At 42.3% G+C, this 25,911-nt stretch overlaps 1 protein-coding gene across 4 annotated transcripts in view; it reads right to left on the reverse strand.

Annotated features, from left to right (window-relative positions):
- PLCE1 (phospholipase C epsilon 1) overlaps positions 1-25,911 on the reverse strand; it is a 377,706-nt gene that overhangs the window by 177,027 nt on the left and 174,768 nt on the right. For all 4 annotated transcript variants that reach the window (XM_027528501.1, XM_027528499.1, XM_027528500.1 and 1 more), the window contains one exon: positions 14,048-14,336. In XM_027528501.1, the coding sequence (XP_027384302.1) occupies positions 14,048-14,336 (289 nt within the window). The remainder of the gene's footprint in view (positions 1-14,047; positions 14,337-25,911) is intronic.

The following is a 25,911-nucleotide window of genomic DNA, read 5'->3' on the forward strand; positions in this document are numbered from 1 at the left end:
GAGTTTTAAATTAGATTAAAAAAAAAAAAAAAAAACCTTGTCAGAGTGTCTGGCTTGCCATCAGCACCCAATACCTGCTAGCCTTTGTCGTTCTGAGTTCTCCAGACTTTCTTGAGAGGGAACCCTCCAGATCTCAACTGTCCACTCAAACTTCAAACTTGCCATACTCCTGGCTGCCATGGGGCCTTGGCAAATGATTACTTCTGTCTAGAACATTCTTCTTGCTCCCCTTCCCTTAGATAACTAAGGAGAGCCTTTAGCCTTACATGCAAGCCTTCTCTGCTTGGGTCAAATCCCCCTTTTAGAGGGTCACATGCACATGGCCCTTTCCCTGGTAGCAGGCACCATGGCCACAACTTGTCATTTATTTTTGTAATTACTTGATTCCCTACTGGTCTTTAAGTTCCATGTGGGTGGGTACAATGTCTGTTCTATTCCTGGTAGCTGGCAGTAAAGGTATTTAATAATATTTGCAAGATAAATGAATTTCCACCACCAGTGGCCTGTCCTTGGCATGTGTGGGGGTATGATGACCACTGAGAAGAGGGCATTCCCCCAAATACAGAGAGGGAATATAGACTCCTCTCTCAATGTGAGGGCTGTGGAATGGAGGTGCCTTCATCTCTTTGCTCAGGAAAGAGACTCCAGACCCTTCAAAGCAGGGCTAATGCAGAGATTGGGGTCACTCCTTTTCCCCTTTTCTCTTTTCTCAACAAAGTGTAGGTCCACTTTGCAGAGATAAGACCCTCAAGTGCACTTGTCAATTGGCTCAGGGGTACGAGGACACACAGACAGAGACAGAAACAGACCAGAGAGAAGTCAATCCATGCTGTCTGCCTCAATATGGGCCAGGGCAGGACTCTCTCACTCAGAGGCCAAGGAAGATCAGAGGCTTAAATATTCCTTGTATGGCTCTCAGACGGTCTAACTTGTACCCTGTACCTCCAGTCACAGTTTGAGCAGGATGAGGACCAGCCCAAGTGACTTTTGTAAATGATGCTTGAAAAATAGTCATTGCTGATAAGTTAACTCTGGATGGTGATGCTCACAGGTTCGAACCACATGGCTTCAAATTTCTTTCCTGGTTTTAGTATGGGGAATTGTATGTTATCTTGAGTTGTATGTATATATTCATTTACTTATTTTTTCACTCAACAAATATTTTCTAAGATATCCTCTCACATTTGGTTGATTCTGTGTTATGACTACTCAGCCGTAGATGGGAAGATCCTTCCACCCACCCCTACAGGTTCCCATAATAAAGAATGCTGGAGATGTCTTAGAAGTCCACAGAGGAGTACAGGGCAAGGAGGCAGCAGGTACACAGAGAAGAGATCAATTTTGTAGTCTGGATGGACTTGTAATCAAATTGGGAGTTCTATGTTATATTCATGTATGTACTCGCGCGTGCACGCACACACACACACAAGGTCAGTACAGGGTGAGATGTGAGTGGGAGTTAAAACTGCAGGATTTCCTGCTGGTTAAGAACTTGGGTTGGGGATCAGAGAGACTTGGAGACCAAACGCAGGCTTTGCCCCTTTAAGCCCAGTTAAAGGTTTTAGTTCTAGATTTGGTAGTCCACAAGCTCAGATCCTGTGCATTGCCAGAGTCTCTGAAACTTTTTATACTCTCAGTTTCCCTCCATGTTTCCAGATCATCCACAAAAATACCTGCTTGAAATGGATTTTAGACGAGTCTGCTTACTAATGCTAAAGTTGAGTGATTCTAGGTGTGAATCAGGGTAAAATACCCACGACTGTTAGCAACGGTGTTTCTGGTGAATGTAAAATTCACAAGGAGAGCCTCAGAGGGGCTGAAGCAACCGTTTGTTCAGGCCATCATAGAATCATTTGTTATTACAATGAAATAGAGAGTAAAAAGGCTTTAAATGCCATATATGTACATATTTCCAGCTGGCAAAACATTTTATACTTTCCAGAAGATGGCAAAATCTTCTGTTAGAGTTTAGTCCATTGAAAACCAAACATTCTTAAAATGTCCACTTACAACTTTAACTGTACTAGTAATTTCTTGGTTTTAAGACTCAATTCCGACAGAAGTTTAAATAATGACTCAGACTGTCCTGAGATCTTCTCTTTTTTCCTCTTAAATATTTGCTACTGACCCACATGTTATTATAAACAAATTATAAGTATATTCTACTATGTTCTTTCTATAAATGTTCCCATGGACAAGAATTTTCCTAGCTCATTTAAGTGAAGTTTTTGTCCTTTAAAAAGGTAAACAATTTAAAAACACTCAAAAGGATTAGTTACATGTATTGAAACATTTAATTTTATTGTAAAGAGAAATGCATCTTCATAAAAATGTACAAACTCTAGCTTGAACACTAAATTTTATACCAATCTTAGTAGACATGGTACCCAATCCCAGGAATAAACGCTTAGCACCTTTTCTACTCCGGAGGGAACAGAGATGATACCAGCAAAAAACAGAACTAAAACAACAGAAGCATCATAATACAGGTGAGAGCTTGTTTTCCTTAGTTACATAAGGTGTTCACATTTCTCCAGGCTCTTAAGTGGTTTTAGAAACCTCAGACTTCACTCAAGTTGGTACAGGGACCCTCTGAGCCCCTATATCCTGTTTTTATCTCAACTATAACATTTGTTACCATCTGAACATTGCAGGGATATTTGCATCTCCTGAACTATCAGGTAACTTCCTTGAAAGTTAAGACTTTGTCTTATTCACTGTTTTATCCTCAGGGCCTAGCACAGTGCTTGTCGCATAGAAGATGCTCAACAAATGTTTGTTAAATGAATTAATGAATAATCTGATGCATGAATCCTAAGGAAAACCTTACAAAGAGGCAGACTCCAGCCTCTAGATACCTCCTTTCAAGTGTCCTGTAAGGATGTGAGGGCGATCTGGTTGTGACATCTGTCACCCCATTGATCGCCAGGGTTGATTCGGCTGATCTGGCTGGCCAGGCGGGTGTCCCCTTCTTCCCTCACTGCTCCATGTGCGTCCCTCTCGAAGCTGCACTCTCGGTCGAAGAGGACGTCCATCCCTGATAGAGGAGGACCGGTCTTCAGTCAAGGGTATACGAGTAGCTGCACTCCCCTGCTAGAACCTCCAAACAAGCTCTCAAGTGTCCTGTAAGATACTACTTCCCTGAGTCCAGAGCCAGGGAAACCTGGAGGTTTGTGTGCATCTAAGACTGAGCTAAGAGCGGAGCACCTGAATTAAGAACAGTGGAAGGCTGGCGTTTCGAGGGGCTGGTAAGGGTGGCAGCAATCATCATTGCTACCCTCATCATCCTCAGCATTACATCATCAACCTACCATTTACTCAACAGAGATGCCAGATACTTTGCTCAGTTCTTTATACACATTATCTCATTTAGTCCTCAGAACACCTCTGTGAAGTTGTCACTTTTATTCCTGATTTACGGTGGCAGGCACTAAAGCCTAGAAAGTAAAGTCACCTATTCAAGATGGCATAGTGTTGAAATCAAGACTCAAACCCAAGATAGAATGATGTTCCCAGTCAATTTCTTTTAACCATGAAGCAATTAACAGGACAGAGAGAGCCCCAGGAATACTTTTCTTATTCATTCTAAGCCCTTCTCCCCACTTACTTTAACAAAGCCTATGTCCCCCTTCGCATCTGAATGTGAGCCCCATATGGCTGCAGAAAATAGTATCATTGGAAACAAGGGGCTTGAATCCATCAGTTTGCACACAGGCTCCAAATGCCTCTTTTTAACCATTAGTTACGTAGTATGGACAAGAACATCAACATTCAAACAGTATAAATGCGCAGGAGGTGACAAGTAAAAGGCCTCTCTTGGAGGCAACCATTTCTGTGCCTGTTCTTTGACAGTTATCTTTTAACTGTAAAAGAGGTCTTGGGGATTTCCCTGATGGTCCAGTGCTTATACCTGCCAATGCAGGGGACATGGGTTCCACACCTGGTCTGAGAACTAAGGATCCACATGCCTCAGGGCAACTAAGATTCATGCAGTCAAACTACTAAAGCCCAAATGCCCCAGAGTCTGTGCTCCACAACAAAAGAAATCACCGCAAGGAGAAGCCCGAGCGTGCGCTGCAACTATAATAGCTCCACACTAGGGAAACCCACATGCAGCAACAAAGACCCAACCCAGCCAAAAATAAATAAATGTAAAAGTACAATTTAAGGATGAAAAGAAAAGATTTGCATCTCATTAAAAAATACATATATTCCCTTCCCTTTCAAGAATAGTGTATTTAATCACCTCAGTGGAAGATGAGAAATTTGGCCTATTCTCCCCATCACTGCAAATTACATCTTTTTAGTTTTATTTTTCTGTTGATAACTGTATTGTTCAGCTTTAAATACTATTTTTCCTGTGTTTTCTTTTTTTAATTTGTTTATTTTTAATTGATTTAAATACTATTCTTAATCTTCTCTCTTTATATTTCAATTTAAATGTGTTTCTTAACTCCCCCGAGATTATCCAACTGCTCTTTCTCCTTCTCTAAACCTTCCTTTTTCAAGATCAATGCAATGATTTCTTATTCTAGGTTGTTTGGGGAGAACATTTACTTACCGACATTGACAAGTCATATTTTAAGACTTCTTGATTTAAAATAGTTATGAGTTCAGTGTTATATGCAATAAGCAAGCTTTGGAGGAAAGGATTGGAATCTAGTTGTTTTTTTGGGTACAGAGTTTCAAATAACTATCTTGCAAATGTTTTTCTGAAACATGGCCCACTCTGAGTTTCTGGAACTAGGACTTGGTATTTTTATGATCAGTTCAAATACGGGGATGAGATGGTTGGATGGCATTACCAACTCAAAGGACATGAGTTTAAGCAAGCTCCGGGAGTTGGTGATAGACAGGGAAGCCTGGCATGCTGCAGTCCATGGGGTAGCAGAGTCGGAACACGACTGAGCGACTGAATGAACTGAACAAATACGGGAAGTCCACGTGACTGACTGGGGTTGCTGTCCTCACCAGTCATCTTTCTGAATTTAATGTTAGGATTTAACCAACCCTTAACTTCTTGATTTCTCGATGCAATGGGAAGGATAGATGAGCATATGATCCAATTAACTTTTAATTATTTTTATTTATTTATAATTATTTAATATATAATTATATATATTAATATATATAATTATATATAATTCTATATAATATAATATATAAATATTTAATATATAATTATTTATAATTATTTAATTATAAAAATTCAATTAACTTTTACCAACATTGGAAGGATGTACTACTAATGGTAACAACAGGGGACGATTTTGTGCACTGTACAAAGATCTGTACCCAAGTGGAAGAGAGATTTGAGTCTACACGCTGTGCACTAAATGATGTATGTGGGGATGAGGCTTGATCACTCTGGAGAGAGTGAAATTTCTGTAATTTTCACAGATTACAATGGGCCAGCAGTAACCAACACTGCCTTAGCAATGCTGTTGTTCAGTCGCTCAGTTATGTCTGACTCTTTTCGACCCCATGGACTGCAGCACACCAGGCCTCTCTGTCCCTCCCCATCTCCTGGAGTTCACCCAAGTTCATGTCCATTGTATCAGTGATGCCATCCAGCCATCTCATCCTCAGACACCTTCTTCTCCTTCTGCCCTCAATCCTTCCCAGCATCAGGGACTTTTCCAATGAGTCAGCTGTTCGCATCAGATGACCAGAATACTGGAGTTTCAGCTTCAGCATCAGCCTTTCCAATGAGTACTCAGGGTTGATTTCCCTTAAGATTGAATGGTTTGGCGTCCTTGCTGTCCAAGGGACTCTCAGGAGCCTTAGCAATGCCTCCTCCTAAATGCCTCCAGTTCTCACTACTCTTTCCTTCCACCCACCTTCCACACCAGGCATTCTCACCTGAAGTATCAGAGATTCAGGCTCTTCCCCTCCCGCTTTGGCCACGCTTTTTTCCCCCACTTTGGTCGTACCTCGTAGCTTACAGGATCTTAGTTCCTCAACCAGAGACGGAGCCTGTGCCCTGGGCAGTGAATCATGGAGTCCTAACCACTGAACTGCCAGGGAATTCCTGATCAGAGACTCTTGATTTGGTAGGTTTGGGATGAAGCCAAGGCAAGCTATTTCGTGGACACTCAGGCTGGGCGATTCTGATGCAGGTGGGCTAAAGATGATGCTTTGAGCAGCCCCACTCCACACTGCAGCCAGATGGTTCTTTCTAAAGGATATGATCACATCACATCCTTCCTTAGAACCCTTCTGTGTCTCTCCTACTTACAAGGTAGAATCCAAGCTCTTTATCATGAATTACAGCCCCTGGAGACCTATTTTCTTGTCCCATACCTTCCTATTTACTTCCTGTGCACCTCAAACTTTGGCCATAACAGCACGGTAGACCAGCAGTCCCTGAACACATCGTGCTTTTCCTGTCTCATGCCTTTACACTTGGGTGCTCTGTTTCCTCTACTAGTTACCATTGGCTCCTCTATCTGTCCCTGATGCTTGCAGGGGAGTTTCCTTCATCAGTCAATACCCCAGGTCTCTATTCCAACCCACAAGATCCCTCTCTTCACAAAGCATAGCTAGGATCCACTACAGAAAGAAAAGGAGATTGTGTTTTTATGGGGTAGTAAGTGAGGAGTAAATGGGCTGATACAGTTAAGGGGGCTCTGGACCCCCAGAGGCAAGAAGTGCCTGAGGAAGAAGGGAGAAGAATTCAGACAGGGAGCAAGGAAGGCCCTGGAGATAGCTCTGTAACCATTCCAGGACCTTGTGCTGATAGTACCTTCTGAGACACTGAAAATAACTTTTGTACCAGCTTGGAAACTTACTGAATGTATCTGCATTTTCATTTGGTATGAGCCTGATATGTTAGTGCAGCCTTCAGTGAAAATTAGTGCTTTCTTTCTTTGGTTCTAAAATTATCTCATTCAATTAAATGTGATAAACAGCAATGATCTCATGTTCCTTGATTCTGTGAACACATCTGCCATTGGAATCCATGAAAGTTTATGGACTGTCTGTTCTGTGCCTGGTCCTGTGTCAGGCAAGAGGCTCATGGGGGAGGAGGATGAATATTAGAGACTGAGACCAGAAAAACCCATAATCAATTAAAACAAAGCAGAAATGGACAGTGCCATCAGAGACCTGCAAACATGTCTACATCATAGCTGTGACCACAGGCCCTGGAGAAGCTTGATCTGAGTTGGCTACACACACTGACTAGTCGTGTGACCTTGGGCAAGTCCTTTAACCTCTGTGAGCTTTAGTCTCCTAGCACTAACAATTTCTTCCTTATAGGATCTCCAAAAAAGGACTGTCATCGTTTCCTAGTGCTGCCCTAACAAAATGCCACCACTGGATGGTTTAAAACAACAGGACTTTGTTTTCAGTTCTAGAGGCTAGAGGTCCAAAAGCAAGGTGTTGGCAGGGCCATGCTCCCTCTTATACTCTGGTAAGAATTTTCTCCTGTCTCTTTCTAGTGGCTGCTGCTGGCTGGCAGTCCTTGGCATTCCTTGGTTTCCACGCATCACTCTGATCTCTGCCTCTCGTATCACATGGTGTTCATCCCAACATGGTCTGTCTGCCTGTTTCTTCTTCTGATAAGGAAAGCCATTCACTGGGTTTAGGGCCCATTGTAACAGAAAATAACCTCATCTTAACGCGATTACATCTGCAAAGATATTACTGCCAAATAAAGTCCCATCACAGGATCTGGGGTTTGAACTTCAACGTATCTCTTTAAAGGGACACAAGTCAACCCAAAAGGACTACATGAAATAATGCAGATAAAGGACTTGGTGCATTGTCTGAAACACAATAAGGACTCAACAGCCTGCCTGAGTTCAAGCACAGACTTTATCACAGACTACCCGTGCACTCTTAAGCAAGTTTCTTCATATCTCTGGGCCTCAGTTTCCTCCTTAGTAAATAGTACCTCTCTCATTGGATCATTGAATGGTTTTCAATGAAGTCAAACACGTGAAGCATTCAGAGCAATACCTGGCACCCAGCAAGAACTAAAAAAATACTCACAACTATTACTATGATTCTAATTCCAATCCTTCCGTATGCCCAATTTTCTCTTTACAAATGGGACAGTTTACAACTTCAGATATAACAGTAATGAGGATGTCAGCTTGGAAAAGTTTTCTTAAAAAGTTAGTTCCTCTGCTTGACCCTCCTCCTCCCCCAAAATACTCTTGATTGTTTTGACTCTAGAAGCATCATGTCTCTGGTAATATTCGAGGTTGATGACTTTGTGCTGCCCTGGAGCCTTGGAGATGATCCCCCTTGTTATAAGCAGGGGTATGGAGTCACACTCATCAGAAATACTGTGCAGGTTTAGGTCACATCTAAACATGAAAACACACTCCTGGATCATGCCTGGCCATGCGTATCCCAAGGCAGAGGGCTTTTGTACTGCACCCACCAAGCTTCCTGGCCCCATGAGCTACAGATCCCACCTTCAAGTGACTAACCTTGAACTTTGTGAATCTTTTCAGGGTGGCAGTAAGGGCTACTTCAGTAAACCTGAAACCTATTATTACATTTTCACTGGAGTGAGAAATATTATCTTACAAGTTGAAGGCTTCCAGATGTGATGTTTCCATTCTTCTCTGAGGTGACACTGCCCTAGACAATAGTGGGCACTGAATGAATACTTCTCAGTTGATTAACTGGTATAAAAACATAACCCAAGTTGCATTAAAGCATACTTTAACATCAAGAAAATAATTTCAAGGTCACAAAACTAGTAAGTCAGATTTAAATACACTTACATCTTGGAATTAGAACCATGGAGACGTCTTCCCTTGCCTGGTAGGCATGTAAAGGGTAATTGTTTTGATTATGAGGAAGTCAACCAAGACAGCCTTCATAAACTAAATTATTTATGAGGTACAATCACATAGTTCAAATGTGTGTGTGTATATTCCTATTAGGTCTTCCTATTTTTATACTCAAAGGTATTCACTTTAGAAAAAGACACAAATAGAATATACTTATTGCAGTAGAAGAAAATAAGTTGAAAATTATTAGACCTTTCTATCAGAAACAGAATATTCCCCACTTTCAAATGAGAATATTACATCTGCAGGGCACTTTTTATTTTCATGTGAAAGTGAAAGTGTAAGTCGCTCAGTCACGTCCAACTCTGTGACCCCATGGACTACAGCCCACCAGGCTCCTCTGTCCATGGAATTCACCAAGCAAGAATACTGGAGTGGGTTACCATGCCCTCCTCCAGGCGACCTTCCCGACCCAGGGATGGAACCCAGGTCTCCTGCATGCAGATTTTTTACTATCTGAGCCACCAGGGAAACCTTTTCTTTTCATATTAATATTCTATTTATAGTCTATCTATGATGAATAACTTATTTATTAATAACTATTCTATACATAAACACCCAAACTGGTTACAAAATGAGCATTTCCTACTACATAATTTAAATATGTGACTATGCTTTGTCCGAGTTACATGTAAATATTTAATCCTTTGATTTACAAACTTAGGAACAAGCTGATACAAAATGTGCACTTGAAAACAGCCACCTTATATTGAAAAATCCTCTTCCTTATCACTATTTTTTTTTTTTTACTTTTGCTATTTCAGTGCTTTGAAGTGAAGTGAAGTGAAGTGAAGTCGCTCAGTCATGTCCAACTCTTTGAGACGCCATGGACTGTAGCCCACCAGGCTCCTTAGTCCATGGAATTTTCCAGGCAAGAGTACTGGAGTGGGTCGCCATTTCCTTCTTCCCATTACTATCAATTACCTCATTCCTTTCTCTCCCTTTTGACTTAATCTTGCTTTTGTAATTTTTAGTAGGGAGTACATTGGAAAAAAAGAAAAGTAGGCAATGGATTTAGAAAACGTCTTTCTGATTATTGAAGTCAAGAACTCTTTTGGCTGCCACTGCTCTACAGAGTTGGTCCTGGGATTCCAGAAAGGTTAATGGGGAGGAGGAAAAGGGGAATTAAATGGGAAGTGGAAAGATCTTGACTGTACTCAACTAGTGGAAGATAGGATGGAGTAAGTTCTCCATTTTCCATTTTTTGAGATAGTATACCCTTGCTGATTGATGCTTCATATCAGAAAATGTTTCTCATTATTTGGCAAACTTTCCATTGAGCAGACAGACCATCCTCACTGGTCCTGAAGGCAGAAAGCCAGGAATGAACTGACTGTTGGCTGATTTTTCAGAGCTACTCATACCACTGGAGGGGTGCAAACTGATGAAGATGTTGGAGAGTTAGAAGAATCTTGTAGACTGTGGTAATGCTGCAGAGCTGCAGAATTCTGGCCAATCAACCCTGACATTATCAAGTCCTAACTTGGGAATGCCCTGTGAGTAATGAAGAAATTGGTTGGACATTTTCTCTTCCTATTCTCACCTACTACAGGCAGCTCCAACCCTCATTTTGTACTCATAACCACTTCCAGGAGACAAGTTGACTTGGGGCATCTGTAGGTCACCTGGAAAGCTGTCTTCACATTTCTTTTTCACAAACTTGATTCTTTCTAACATCTTAATGGGCCTAGCACTAAGGACCTGCATAATGTGTTCCTCCTGTTTAAATCCTTTGATTTGTGAGTGTGTGTTCATTTGTGTAAAAACAAATATAACAAAATTTAGCATCTTAACCATTTTTAATGCAGCTGAGTTGTACTGAGTAAATTCATATTTACTCAATACACAATTATCATAATTTACTTATACACAATTATCACCATGATCCATCCTCAGAATTCTTCATCTTGCAAAATGAAACTCTGCACCCATTAACAGTAACTCCACATCCAAACCCTCCCTCCACCAGCCCCTACAACCACAGTTCTACTTTCTGTCTCTGATGCTTTGGACTATTCTAAGCACCCCACACAAAAGGAATCATATAGCATTTGTTTTTCGCCCTCCTCCTTTTTTTTTCCCCTACCTTTTCCAACTTGACTTAATCCACTTTAAATGTGATCTCTCTCATGGAAAAGGTCATTCTTTTTGACCCTCTTCCTTACCTTTTCCCTCTGGGAAAAAATTACAAATTCTGTCCTATCTCCCTCTTCCTGTCTTCATTCCATTTATAAGCCTCTCATTAAAAGAAAAGAAAGTTATTGGGATAATAATTTTCTGAATCTTTCACATTAGATATGAGTTTCAAAATATAATTAACCATAATAACAGAACTATAGATGCCAACATCTAAAACCTCTGAAATGGCCCAAAGTTCCTTACAAAATCTCCATGGAAGTTTTACTTTAACTCTACTCATCTTAATTAAAATGATTTCCCCTCAACAACAAATGCCTTTTAACTCATTGGTATTGCTTTTTTCCTGGAGGCTGATGCTCAGTATTCTAATAATTGTGTTTTTCTCTCTATTCCATGGGCAGTGTGTAGATTTCAACTGTGTTGTGGGTTAAAGAGGTTTTTGAGGACTAAAGTCTGGAACCAAATCACAATGTTTAATACTGCTTCTCCAGGAAAGCGTTCTGAGTTCCACACAGCTCCTGAGAAATGAACTCTAGAACATGAGTTGTTTATAACCTGGAGACTGAGTGTGTCACACACTTCCCATAGATTTTCATTAGTGACACAGAGCTGAAAGTTGTTGGCCTGCTTGATGCCACAGAACACATAGTGAACAATAAAACAAGCAGACAAACATGGCTTAGCAGCCAAGCATATCGTCCAGACCCCCTGCTGGAGTATGAGGCCAACAGAGCTCAAGACCCAGCTACTCAATATGCTGAACCTATAGGTTCTCTAAACACTCCGTGATTTTGAACGGCCATGTATGGTTTTTTAAGATGTATTATATTCCACTGCATGTTGAAGAACCATATGTTTCACTACAGCACATACAGATTTTGAAAACCCCATGGGAGAAAGCACTGAAGCTGAAAAAGTTTTCCAAGGGAGCAAGGTAGAGATACAGAAATTAGCTTGGAGCTGAAGCCAACCTGCTAACTATATTATTCAGCAGAAACTACTTACAGACAGATATCAGAAACCATTAAAGAGCTGCAAAACAGAAAGTTAAAAGAAACTCCCAACTCTTGCATAAAACCCAATTCAATGATAACTCATCAGCTGATGATCCAACAAGTCCCAGAGATGGGAATGCTGATCTCAGAGTTCTGATCTGAACAGGAAAGTGCAAAGAGCAATGGAGATCAACTTACTATCAGGGCAACAGACACCTTAACTAATGGCCTCCTTTTTTCTCCCCAAAGGTCTGTGTAAGACTGGAGGCAGCCTGCCTGGGAACCAAAACACAACATTTGGGGAGCCTGGAGATATGTCTTTTTGCAATTAATAGAGAAGAAACAAAGTGGCTTTTATTGACTTTGTTCCTTTGCAGCCAAACCATTTGTCACATGGACCATTAACTCTTCTTCCAAACACTTTGAACTCTTAGAGTCACTTCCACATTATTTGGCATTTAACTCCCTGCAGTCTGTTCTTTGAATACTTGGTGCATGCAAATCTGGCTGCCTCACTAGGATCATAAAAACTTAAAGGCAAGAAAACTGACTTATATGTTATTAGGATCTCCCATAAGGCCTACACACTGCTTGGCACAGGGTGGGGATCTGATACAAAAGCCTGATTAATGCACAGGATAAGCTCCTTACATAGAGTCTCAAGCACTGAAGCTCTGCCAACTCTATATGTCAATTTCAACCCGAATTCCCAGGAAGATCACTGATGCAGAATGCAAGCTTGGCAGTTACCAGGAGCCGCATCAGAATAGAGAAATCTTGAATCCTGTGGATAGGGGAAACCCTTACTACCTAGAGACTACAAGTTCCGTGGGTGAGAAAGTGAAAGGGAAAGACACTCAGTTGTATCCGACTCTTTGCGACCCCATGGACCGTACAGTCTGTGGAATTCTTTAGGCCAGAATACTGGAGTGGGTAGCCCTTCTTTCCTTCAGGGGGTCTTCTCAACAATTTCCCTGGGGGTAAGGGCTATGTTTTGTCCCCAACCCAGCACCCAGGTGCTCAAAAAACGTATGCTGAATGTATGAAACATATATGAATCCAAGTTTCTCCTCTTTAGTCTCTGGGATTAGTGGTCCCCATCTTGTGTTTTTCTTCACTCATCATGTATAACCGATCCACAAAAGTTAAGGGGACACTAGAAAACAAATCAGCATGGCACCCACATGGTACACAGACAGGTGTGGGCCTCCTCTAGGGTCTTCCCAAGGGGTGCTGGGGTGGGGCGGGGTAGGGGAGGTTGAGGGTCAAGGAGGAAGACCACTGGTGTGATAATCGCAGGTCTGGGGCTTGCTGTGGAGGGACGACAGGGGCTCTCCTTGAGAGAAGTGGCGGGATGTCAGGGAGAGTTCTTGGCAGCCCCTGAGCAGTGGAACGCTGCTCTGCATGGTCCCTGTCTGGTTGGCAGCTTCCTGCCAGGGAAGGATACCAAGTGGGTGGTGACAGCTCTGCAGTGCACAAATCTCCACTGGTGCACGGCCATTTCTGACCTGCCTGTCCACCACTTGTGGGAAGTAGCTGGGAAGTTCTGATGCAGAGACCCTATTCTCCATTAGTTTTCATTTCTTAGCAGGATTTCTGACTATCTTGTCTTTTAAGATGGGAGTTGCTGGAAGATGGCCTTTAGCTTCTCTAGTCAACATGAACCTATTAATTCTGTGTAGGCAAGAGAACTCTATTCCACTCTGTTTTGAGTGAAACAGTTGGTTTTCACTGTGACTACATGACTACACGTTTTTACGAGCTTTTTTATTTTTATTTTTTTTACAGTAATTGACATCTGTCATAGACCACCACTAGGAGAACTCATCTATTAGAATAACTTAAAAAAATTAAACACAGCATTTAGTCATTTACTTCTTTTGAAAAAGAAACATCAAAATCTTAGCGTTCATTATTCAGAATGCTTATACCTTAAGGGATTTTGGTAAAGGACTATCATTTTATATTCTTTTAAAGCAGCTACCTTTTCTGAAAGTTGTTGATAAGTGGACTCAGTTTTCCATGAGGAGATGCATAAATGTTAACTCAGATTCTTTTCTGCATTCAATGATGAAGAGTTAAAAGTGAAATTTCAGACAGTACCTTTCAGCATCATTCGTCCCGTGGATCCTCCAAAAGAATTGAGGAGGCTGCTTCTTGCTCCTAAAGATGTGGTGGCTTCCAGGAGAGAGCCGGTGATGTACTGAGATATGGAAGTCCTTTGCAAGGTGGCACGATACTCACACACCGTGTCTCGGACACATTGCTTTAAGTACGGACCGACACTGATCCTCTCATGGGCTGTCTCGGAGGCTGGGAGCTTGGCGAAGAAATGGAGAAGAGATCTAATTGTCTGTTCTGTGGCTTCTCCCCTTCTCACTGCACTGTAGATCTGTGAATAGCACAAAGTACAGGAAGTATTAATCTAGTTTCTTAGAAAAGCAAATTAACTTGTTGACAAAATGCCAAGATGACTTATTAAGAAAGAAGTCTCGGTCGCTCTAAGCGCAAACACTCGTGAACACTGGGCTCATACATTAACCTGAACATTCTACAGACACCATTTATTTGGGAAAGCTATGTGCAGTTATGAAATAGGTCGTTCAAACAACCCTGCTATCAAACAGAGCACTTACGACTTGTACCAACCAAAAATATATTCAGCTCAAATTTCTCCTCCTTCTCTTTATCAGAGCAAAGCTCGTCTACAGTGGGACAAGGGCGTACCTTTCCTATTTGTCATTCTGGACTCTCTTGAGTGACTCCCCCAGATCTGTCTATCTGTCTATCTGTCTATCTCCAAGGAACCCTGAAAACTCACATTCATGAGGAATCCTCCTTTCATGCTCAGAATGAAATAAGGGTGAGTGGGTTAAGGGGCAGGAGAACTTCTATATTCCCTTTTTTGGTTATAAGCTTTCAATCCATCAGCTTGGACCAAAGTTTTTGAATCCTTTTTCCCCCTCTTCCTCCCTCACCCCCACATCCAGTGAGATGACAGATCCTGCCACTTCTCCTTCCTTTCTTCCTTCTGCCTCTGCCGCTATCCTGATTTCCTCTTTCCTTCATCACCTGAATTCACCAAGAATTATCTCAAAGAGATTGGATTATTACAACATTTTCCCAGCCATAATTCCAATCCATTTCAGTGCAATTGTTCAACAAATGTTTATGTAGATCTGCTCTGTGCAAGGCACTGCATTGAAAGATGTGAGGTGTTTATGAAGAGTAACAGACACCTCTTGTGCTGTAGGACTTCACAATCTAATTTAGAAAATGAGGCCTGAAAGTTATGAAGTTTGGCATTATATCTGGGAGGTATGGGGTTTTGTCAAGGTCTCTGGGAAGCCAGAGCCTTCTTGGCAGTGTATAAATGCCAGAGAAGAAAGCTAACACAGGGTGAATTAACCTAGCTTTCTGATGGTGGAATAAAGGTTTACTATACTGTGTCGTCTCCATCATGCTACCTTGAGCACCATGCCTTGGTTGACAATTGATGCATTAAATTAAAAAATTGTTCTTCTGTGTTTATATACCAGTTATGTGTTAGGCCTTGGTAAATACAACAGCTTCTCCTCTCCAAGAGTTCACAGTCTAATAAGGAGGGTGAACAGATAAAAAGTTCAGGGTAGGGCGACAGTGGAGGTCATCTCTGCTGACAGCGATGAGTGGAGAGGGAAGGGAAGAACCCTGCATGCCCTTCAGACTCTGCACGCACCCTTGTGATGCTGCACACTCCAAACCTCACCTTAACTAGCATGCCAGGGTACTCAAAAGGACCCCAATGAGCTAGTCTGTGGTGACACCCTGACTAGACTTCTACTCTGCCTTCCTCTGCTTTCTGGTATATACTTTCCATTTGAAGACAGAGTGTGGAATCTTTAACTTTAATTCTGTCATTAAATTTCTGGTGGCCACAGAGATGGTGTGCTGGGACAGAAGGAGCCCAGGCTTCGGGGTCAGGTTTGTGGGGTTGCACACCCAGCTCTGCCTTGACCAGGCAGAGAGGATACTAATGCCCATTCTTAGAGATGTTCTGGGATTCCCCCCGACAATACATACAAAGTGCTCAGTCTGGTGTGTAGAAACGGTGCCCATTAGCACTGAGCAGGAAGAGAATGGACCCTGCTCTAAACAATCATCAGGTGATTGTATAACAACAGAGCACAGTCTATGAAATTCGCTGTGATGGAGTTATACCCTTGCTCTTATGTGCTGGATAATGTCATCCTAACCTTATTTGGGTGTATTGTGAGGATAAATGGGGGTAGAGAGTTGCAGAGCTCAGGACATGCTTTTCTTCTCCCAGCTCCAAATCATACAGGCAATCTCCAACACACTAAGTCTCAAAAGAGTCCTTTAGAAGTAAACACTGGATGTTCAGAGAAGAGAACCCACTGTGAGATTTGATAGGTAAAGATAAAGAAAGAAGCATGGCTCTAACTGGGGCAGCTGAGGGAGGCAAGTCACATGGCAAGTAAGGGTGAAGAGGCTGGAAAACAGTGTGTCCTGGGGACAGTGAGGAGAGCAGGAATTAAGAGCAGAGCGTGTAGGGAAATCACTGGGGAACTGAAAAGGTCAGTTGGCCTGACAAAGGACAGCCTTGAAAGTCAAGAAAAGAGATTTAATCTATCAGAGATGGGTAGCCCTTCACTTTTTTTGGTCTATTTGTTTTCAGCAGAGGAATGCTGCTAAAAAGGCCCAGTGGCTCAGTGGTAAAGAACCTGCCTGCAGTGCAGATGCAGGTTCAATCCCTGGGTTGAGAAGATCCCCTGGAGGAGAGCATGGCAACCCACTCCAGTATTCTTGTCAGGGACATCCCATGGACGGAGGAGCCTGGCAGGCTACAGTCCATGGGGTCGCAAAGAGCCAGACATGACAGTATGCACACAAATACTTGGATATATTAAGTAATTATTCAGCCTTGCTACCAGCTGTTCCCAAGTTCTCCAACTTTTCTGAAGAAAGGAGAAATGAAGAGTTCTAAGAATATATCCCTGAGCTGCTGTCACTACTGCTAACACCCCATCCACAAAGAATCAGAAATATATCTACAGGTCCTACCATGATCTGGATTAACACATGTCATTCATGCCAATACTTGATAAGCTGAATTCAAAGATATGGAAGTGCTTAGGGTACATGTTAAAATATAGGCAATAACCCCTTACTAGATCATCCATTAAAAAAAAAAGCAACTATCGAAAATTTTATGTATATCAAATGGGAGAAGGAGGCAGTATAAAACAGTGATTATGAGTGCTGCTCTGAAGTGCTGGTTTGAGTCTGAGCTTCTCTGCTTCCCAGCTGTGTGACTTTATCTAAGCTGCTTTGCCATTCTATGTCTCAGTCTCTTTTTCTCCAATACAGGGATATAATACATATTATCTGTCCCATAAAGTTGTAGTAAGAATTACAAACTTTGATAAGCCCAGTAATAGGACTGGAACAGCTGCTTAATAAATGTTCAACAAATACCGGTTTTTATGATGATGGTAACAAGGATGATTGCAATAGACTACAAAAATGACCATACATTATTCCTTCACAGATTCCAGGCCAGGCTTGTGATTTGCTTAATTAATGGGAATTCAGTAAATGTATTGCCAGTGAAGTCTGCAGCGTTGGAGCTTGCTCTCTCTTGCCACTTTGGGAATTCTGAAACAACTACCAAGCGAAGGAGCCAGAACTAGCTTGCTGGAGGATGACGGACCACGGCTGAGTCACTCCTGTCACCTTGGCCAATAGCCTGCCAATAGGCAGATTCCCTGGTTGCTCAGAGGGTAAAGAGTCTGCCTGCAATGTGGGAGACCTGGGTTCGATCCCTGGGTCGGGAAGATCCCCTGGAGAAGGAAATGGCAACCCACTCTAGTATTTGTGCCTGGAAAATCCCATGGATGGAGGAGCCTGGCAGGCTACAGTCCATGATGCCACAAAGTGTCAGACATGACCAAGAAACTTCACTTTCTTTCACTTTGCCACCGGGCACGCACATCGTGAATCCCTCCTAGATTATCCAATGGCTCCTCCACCTGCCATCACAGACATATGAGAGAGCCCAGCAAAGATCAGCTCGTCCAAACCAGGAGCACCGTCCAGACACTTCACAGGAACACGAGCCACATAAGTGACTGCTGTATAAACCATGAAGCACTGGGAATGCCTTGGCACATGGCAAAAGTCAACCTACACAATGATGATGGGGTAGGTGCAATGATAAGTATTTCCTTGCATATCTGAATCCACACACTAGCCGTATGAGGTTGATTCATTTTGCAGATGGGGACAGTGAGCCTAGAGAGACAGAGTGAGACAGTTAACTTTACACAACTAGTAAGAAACTGAGCCAAGACTGAAATTGGGTTTGTCCAGCTCTGTGGTTCCGCTTTATCCATTGCCCTAAACATGGTCACACCCAAAACCCAAACAACAGGATTCAAGAAAATGTTGTTATTTGGCAAGAGTGTTAAGTGATGTTAACATTGCAGTTGTTATAGTTTTTATTCATGATAATTCCTTTCATGGTCACCCTAAAGTACTTTGGAAAACAGTCAAGTTATGACTAATGAATGAGCAAATATGTTTCCTTTTTATGGAGATTTGTAGTTTAAATTACAAGGTGAAAAAATATATAAACTTTATCTCACTTGATTAATGTGGTAATAGAAGGTGCTGAAAATTAGACAGACTAATGCCCTATATGGGTCAATATCTTTTTTGATATAAAATCAGCACTTTACAACAGGGCATCCAGTCTTGGTAAAAAGATATGTGTCCATCCATTCATCCAACGATTGATTTTTATTTATTGAAAACATACACTGCGCCAAGCCCAGTGGCTCTGGGGATCCAGCAGAAAGCAGAAAGAACTTTTTTATTTTACTGGAGGAAGGCAGACAATAAACAAGTAAATCAAATAAGTTAGCTAAAAATTGCAGGGTATTATAAATAGTCAATGGCAGCGTACTCCAGTGTTCTTGCCTGGAGAATCCCAGAGATGGGGGAGCCTGGTGGGCTGTCGTCTATGGGGTCACACAGAGTAGGACACGACTGAAGTGACTTAGCAACTTAGCAACAACAATAAATAGTCAAGATACATTTCAGATATGGACTCTACAGGACTTGCTAAAGTCACTGGGAATGAAGGAAGGAAAGGAGTCAAAATTTTTATAGTTGGCCATTGTGGAGTTCTTAGAACTTTTAAGATCTATACATATTTTTTAGATTCCACATAGAAATTATAACATATTTGTCTTTGAGATAAATATAAAGCATTTGTCTTTATAGGTACATTTGCATAACATAAATATAAATTAATATAAATATTGTAAATCGACTATACTTCAATAAAAAAGATTTACCTAAAGAACTATAGATCAATGTTGCCAAAAGTGCCCTTCATAGCACCTATGTTTACCCAGCACTGCGAACCGTGAGTGGGTCCTCTCCATGGAATTACACTACTTCCACTATGGCAGGTGCTGCGTTTGAGAAGCATGACCTCAATATTATGAAGTTACTTGCATAAAAGCAAGCAGTCCTTAGACAATACTTAAGGAAACATTTGAAGTTCCTTGTGACTCAAGAAACCAACACTGGGACATGGAGTTCAGATCCAAACCCAAATAAAACAAGCATCCAAGGCTGGGTAATTCAGAGAGAGATGAAATCAAAGACTTAAGAGCACCGAAAGACATAAAGCAGCCAGGCACATCGGGTCCACAGCACTCACCCAGGAGGAAAGCTCCTTCTTCTGTACAGCCAGAAAGGGCCTTGTCTTATCTTGACTTCCACTTGGGTCAAAGAGAGTGCTTGACAAGGGGAGTCAATTTTGTACTTGCTCTGTTCCAAAAGCTTTCTTTCTAGGGTCAGAGCTCTGGAAAATCACAATGTTCTAAGGTCTGATAGCGTATCTCCTGAAAGTTTTCAGCAAGAAGGAGGCTTGTTACTTAGGTGTCCACTGACCCTTAACAGTAATACTTGTGGGCTTCCCTGGTGGTTCAGACAGTAAAGAATCCACCTGCCAAAGCAGGAGACCTGGGTTCAGTACCTGGGTCAGGAAGATCCCCTGGAGAAGGGAATGATTACCCACTGCAGTATTCTTACACTGGAAATCCCATGGACAGAGGAGCCTGGCAGGCTACAGTCCATGGATCTCAAGAGTTGGACACGACTAAGTGATGAGCGCACACACACACAACAATGCTTGTCATCACCGCAACATCTAATGAATGTTTAAAATGAAGTAGGCACTGAGCACTGAGACACGATTTCTTCGAAACTCCAGAACAGCTCTAGAAAGAGGTCCTACTATTACCATCACATAAAAATAAGGCACTAATGTGCATACACCTGACTCAGCATCATTCCCTGCATCTCTAAGCCAGTACTGGTAGCCACCAAACCAAACAATTAGAGAATCCTATACTGCAGTTGTCAAAGAAACCTTTTTTTAGAGAGGGGTAGATAGCTTGTGGGAAGCTCCTGTATGGCACAGGGACATCAGCTTGGTACTCTGTGATGACCTAGAGGGGTGGGATGGGGTGGGTGGGAGGGAGACTCAAGGGAAAGGGCATATATGTATACATATAGCTAACTCATGTTGTTGTACAGCAGAAACTAACACAAAATGGTAAAGTAATTATACTCCAATTAAAAAAAAAAAGCTGGAAGGAAAGGTAGAGTAGATGCAAAGTAATGATAAATTTACCAACAGCTGAATTCACAACAATGGTATTGACCGTTAGACAGTGGAATCATACTTTAAAAATCTGAAAAGAGAACCTAGATTACTATGGGTATTGCAGTAGTGATCCTGCCACCTCTCTTTACGGTCTGTTTCCTCCCTCTAGAATGCAACTTCGAGAGGATTTTATTTCATTTTCACTGCTCTTTCGCCAGGGTCTGGAAGTTTTGGCATTACAGCTTCTCAATAAATAGCTCTTGACTGAATTAATGAAGGTCTTTTATATCCTCACCAAGAAATTGGCTAGAATCCTTTAGTTTTTTGGTCATGATAGTTTTTTGGTCATGACCTTACTGGATTCATCTAGATCACAGGAGACATTGTATTGTCACCTGTATGTGCTGAACATCAGATACAGAAGTCACATGAAATAGCACCAAATCTTTACAAAGCATTCAGAAAAGCTGCAACCAGATGAGGCTCTAATTGTGATCTGAGGGGCTCCCCAGGTGGCTCAGTGGTAAAGAATCTGCCTGCCAATGAAGGAGACACAGAAGACATGGATTCAATCCCTGGGTTGAGAAGGTCCTTTGGAGGAGGAAATGGCAACTCACTCCAGTGTTCTTGCCTGGAAAATTCCATGGATTAGATGGAATTCCATGGATTAAATTCCTCCATTCCATGTGTTAAATTCCTGGTGGGCTACAGTCCATGGAGTTGCAAAGAGTCGGACACAACTGCGTGACTGAGCATGCATAAGCACGTACACAAATGTGATCTGCTCTGAGAAATTCACCAATAGTTTAACATTATCCCATTTTCATTTGCTGATTTTCCTAAGAGTTGAGAATGCTTAATCAGATCTAGTCTCCATCCTGAGTTTTCATGAAAATGATGATTTAAAAGAATCATGGGGCTTAGAGAAAACAGATACGGATTCAATATGGACTTTCTGGATTCAGCAAATGCTGAGTTGCAGTTACAGAGACTATGGCAGATGCATGAGGACAATGACTGAAAAAAAAGACAAACTCTGTCATGTGGTCAAAACTCAGCCCCTGCCACAGTTTTCTATATCTAACATGAAGGCGTCAACTAACATTATCCCCACATCCCTCTTAGTGTTACTGTTTGATGACCAATACGTCTCAGCTTTCTTAAATGGAGGACAGAAGATATTAATTAACCTTAATTTTAATGATAATTTTGATCATGATACTTTTTAATTTTTTTGAGTATAATTGATTTACAATGTTACCTTAGTTTCTGCTGTACAGCAAAGTGAATCATATATACATATACACACATACACTTTTTGTAGATTCTATTCCCACATAGGAGAAGGCAATGGCACCCCACTCCAGTACTCTTGCCTGGAAAATCCCATGGATGGAGGAGCCTGGTGGGCGGCAGTCCATGGGGTCGCTAAGAGTCGGACACGACTGAGCGACTTCACTTTCACTTTTCACTTGCATGCATTGGAGAAGGAAATGGCAACCCACTCCAGTGTTCTTGCCTGGAGAATCCCAGGGACGGGGAAGCCTGGTGGGCTGCCGTCTATGGGGTTGTGCAGAGTCAGACACGACTGAAGCGACTTAGCAGCAGTAGCAGCATTCTCACATAGGTCATTATAAAGTATTGAGTAAAGTTGCCTGTGCTATACAGTAGGTTCTTATGAGTTATCTATTTTATATATAGTAGTATGTGTATGTCAGTCCCGATCTCCCAGTTGATCTCTCCCCACCTTCCCCCTTGGTAACCATGTTTGTTTTCTGCATCTGTGACTCTGTTTTGGAAATAGGTTCATTTGCACCATTTTTCCTAGATTCCACATACAAGTGATATCATGTGATATTGGTCTCTCTCTGACTTTCTTCACTAAGTATGACAATCTCTAGGTTCATCCATGTCACTGCAGATGGCATCATTTCATTCTCTTTTAGACCATCATCATTCTTGAATACAGCATACAGTCAGTATCTCACTTATCAGTGTTCTCCTTCAATATCATCTGTCATTTCTCCCTAGTGACTACATATCCACTTCTAACACCACCCTTAAACTTAAACTCCCCATAATGTGATTCTTAAAGTAGCCTGAGCTGGAAAAACAAATAACCACGGTTGTCTGAACTGAGTAAACTGAGAGTTAACAGGCTGGAGAACAATGCAGGAGCCTTCCTCAAGGAATCAAGTGTGAGAGTTGTGGTTTGGAAAGCCATTTTACTGGTCTCATGGGCCCCTTTCCTGAATTCTGGAATTCAGAAGCAGTGTTCTAGAAGGCTGAGATGCTGGAAGCTTGATTTCTGATGGATGTGTGTGTCTACACAAAATGCAATGACATAAAAACTGCCAAGTTCCCTGAAGAGTCAACAAAAACAGTGAGGCTGTTATGGGCTGGAGGGTGGTAGCTGAGGCAGCGTGGAGGCCAGAGTGGTAGGGATGGGGAGAAGGAATTTGGTAGCAAGCCCGTTGCTTCCTTTGCTCTTCATTCTACATTCCATTCAAGTGCCTGTGCAGAGAATTCCATTCTACTGAGAATATTCAGACCATGCACGAGACACTGACCAAACAGAGCTCCACAGAGCCAAAAATAAAGACTTTGCTAAGGCCAGGCCAATTAACCAGAGCTATGCCACCCACTTCTGTAGGAAGTCAAAACTTTATGACTGCAGGAAATATCTAAGAAGGAGTGTGAGGGGATGTCCCCAGGACACTTGATAATCTGGGAAGGTAAAGGCTGGGAATGAATGCCCTTCCACATATCTTCCTCCAATCCACATTTTACACTTGTGTTCAGATTTTGCCTCCTCCATGCGGCCTTCCCCCAGCTTCAGCAAGAACCAAGCATCACCTTTTGAGTTCCAGCTGCCCCCATACAAAACTCTACTTTCTGTAGACTGGGCAAGCTGCTGTTTACTCCCCTTCCAGGCTCTGAGTTCCCCAGGTGGGGCCGGCAAGTTTTGTTCCACATATTGTCCCCAGCAGGAAGCACACTGCCTAGCACCTTGCAGGCAGTGAAGAGCGGGGATAGGGGTGAAAGCACTGAAATCCTTAGAGCAGGTGCTCAAAGTGTGGTGCCCAGAACAACAGCAGCATCACCTGGGAACTTGTTAGAAATACATATTCTTGGGCCCCACCTCAGACCTATTAAACCCAAAACTCTGGGGTTGGGGCCCAGAAATCTGCATTGTAACAAGCCTTCTAGGTGATCTTGATTCCTGCTAAAGTTTGAGAACCTGATATTTTATGAGATCACATTACCTTTCATTTCTGACTGTACTTCTCATGTTATCCATCCCATAAACATGCTCATCCATGCCATCTACCTTCTAGAATGGGAGCTCCTGAGGGCAGGGATGAGGTGCTCATGTCTCTCTATTTCCCCAAAGCCCCTACCTCAGAGTCCAGCACAGGGCCAACTCAACAAATGCTATTTTCATGAAGAAGCATCTCTTGCAGAAATTCCCTGCAGCTATGCATGTACCAGGCCTTTCTGAAACGATGCTTCTGGCCTAATATTTCCCAAGATGAATCATGTCTGAGATACTAATTCTACTGGGAATTACCATACAGATGAATCATATTCATAATGAGAAAACCTGGCTGCCAAGGAAGCCTCTTGAAAAAAAAATCGAATCAGTACAAATGGATTATGTTGGGAGGCTTGTGATGTCAGGCTGTGAATTAGGTCGACAGAAGGGATTTAAAGGCCTGAACTACCAGGCTCCCTGCAGCTCTAAGGAGCAGCGGGTCAGTTAATGAATCACATGGGGACAAAGCCCCTGCAAGACAAAAACAAACTTTCACAAATCCTCTAGATTGTGTTGCCCTGGCTCAGAGGCTTGGGGCAGCATTCTTGCTCAGATATGCACATGAGAAGCTATGAGGGAAAGAAAGTTCCTGAAGTCCTATGGCTTCAGGCTGCTGTGTCCACAACAGGTAGATGAGACCAAGATCAATCTGTAGGGCTAGGTTGTTTGCTTCCTGAGCCCCAGCTGGATCCCTACTCACCAAACTTCTAACTTCCCTTCCTCTGCCCAACTCAAAAGGATCAGTTAAGTTCAGTTCAGTTCAGTCTCTCAGTCACGTCTGACTCTTTTTGACCTCATGGACTGCAGCACGCCAGGCCTCCCTGTCCATCACCAACTCCCAACATCAAACTCATGTCCATTGACTCAGTGATGCCATCTAACCATCTCATCCTCTGTCGTCCCCTTCTCCTCCTGCTTTCAATCTTTCCCAGCATCATGGCCTTTTCCAATGAGTTGGTTCTTCACATCAGGTGGCCAAAGTATTGGAGTTTTAGCATCAGTCCTTCCGATGAATATTCAGGACTGATTTCCTTTAGGATGGACTGGTTGGATCTCCTTGCAGTCCAAGAGACTCTCAAGGGTCTTTTCCAACACCACAGTTCAAAAGCATCAATTCTTCAGTGCTCAGCTTTCTTTATAGTCCAACTCTCACATCCATACATGACTACTGAAAAAACCATAGCTTTGACTAGACAGACCTTTCTTGGCAAAGCGAGGTCTCTGCTTTTTAATATGCTGTCTAGGTTGGTCATAATTTTTCTTCCAAGACCAAGTGTCTTTTAATTTCATGGCTTCAGTCACCATCTGCAGTGATTTTGGAGCCCCCCCAAAATAAAGTCAGCCACTGTTTCCCCATCTATTTGCCATGAAGTGATGGGACCAGATGCCATGATCTTAGTTTTCTGAATGTTGAGTTTTAAGCCAACTTTTTCACTCTCCTCTTTCACTTTCATCAAGAGACTCTTTAGTTCTTCTTCACTTTCTGCCATAAGGGTGGTGTCATCTGCATATCTGAGGTTATTGATATTTCTCCCAGCAATCTTGATTCCAGTGTGTGCTTCATCCAGTACAGCATTTCTCATGATGTACTCTGCATATAAGTAAATAAGCAGCCTTGACATACTCTTTTCCCAATTCGGAACCAGTCTGTTGTTCCATGTCCAGTTCTAACTGTTGCCTCTTGACCCACATACAGATTTCTCAGGAGGCAGTTAAGGTGGTCTGGTATTCCCACCTCTTTAAAAATTTTCCACAGTTTGTTGTGATTAAAAGGATCAGTGGCACCATCTATCCTGATGGCTCCAAGAGGCCCCTTTCTGCCTGGGTCATTGTTTGTGGACCAACCAACACTACCTTTCCTCTTTCTACTCTTTGCCTGAAGACTGCCCGAGGCTGACCTCCTGGAACACACTGCTCTGACCACCAAGGGTGGGATGGAGAGCAGATGCCTTAGGGTGGAGAGAAAGA

The sequence above is a fragment of the Bos indicus x Bos taurus genome, chromosome 26, assembly GCF_003369695.1.
Source record: "Bos indicus x Bos taurus breed Angus x Brahman F1 hybrid chromosome 26, Bos_hybrid_MaternalHap_v2.0, whole genome shotgun sequence".
Classification (NCBI taxonomy): Eukaryota; Metazoa; Chordata; class Mammalia; order Artiodactyla; family Bovidae; genus Bos; species Bos indicus x Bos taurus.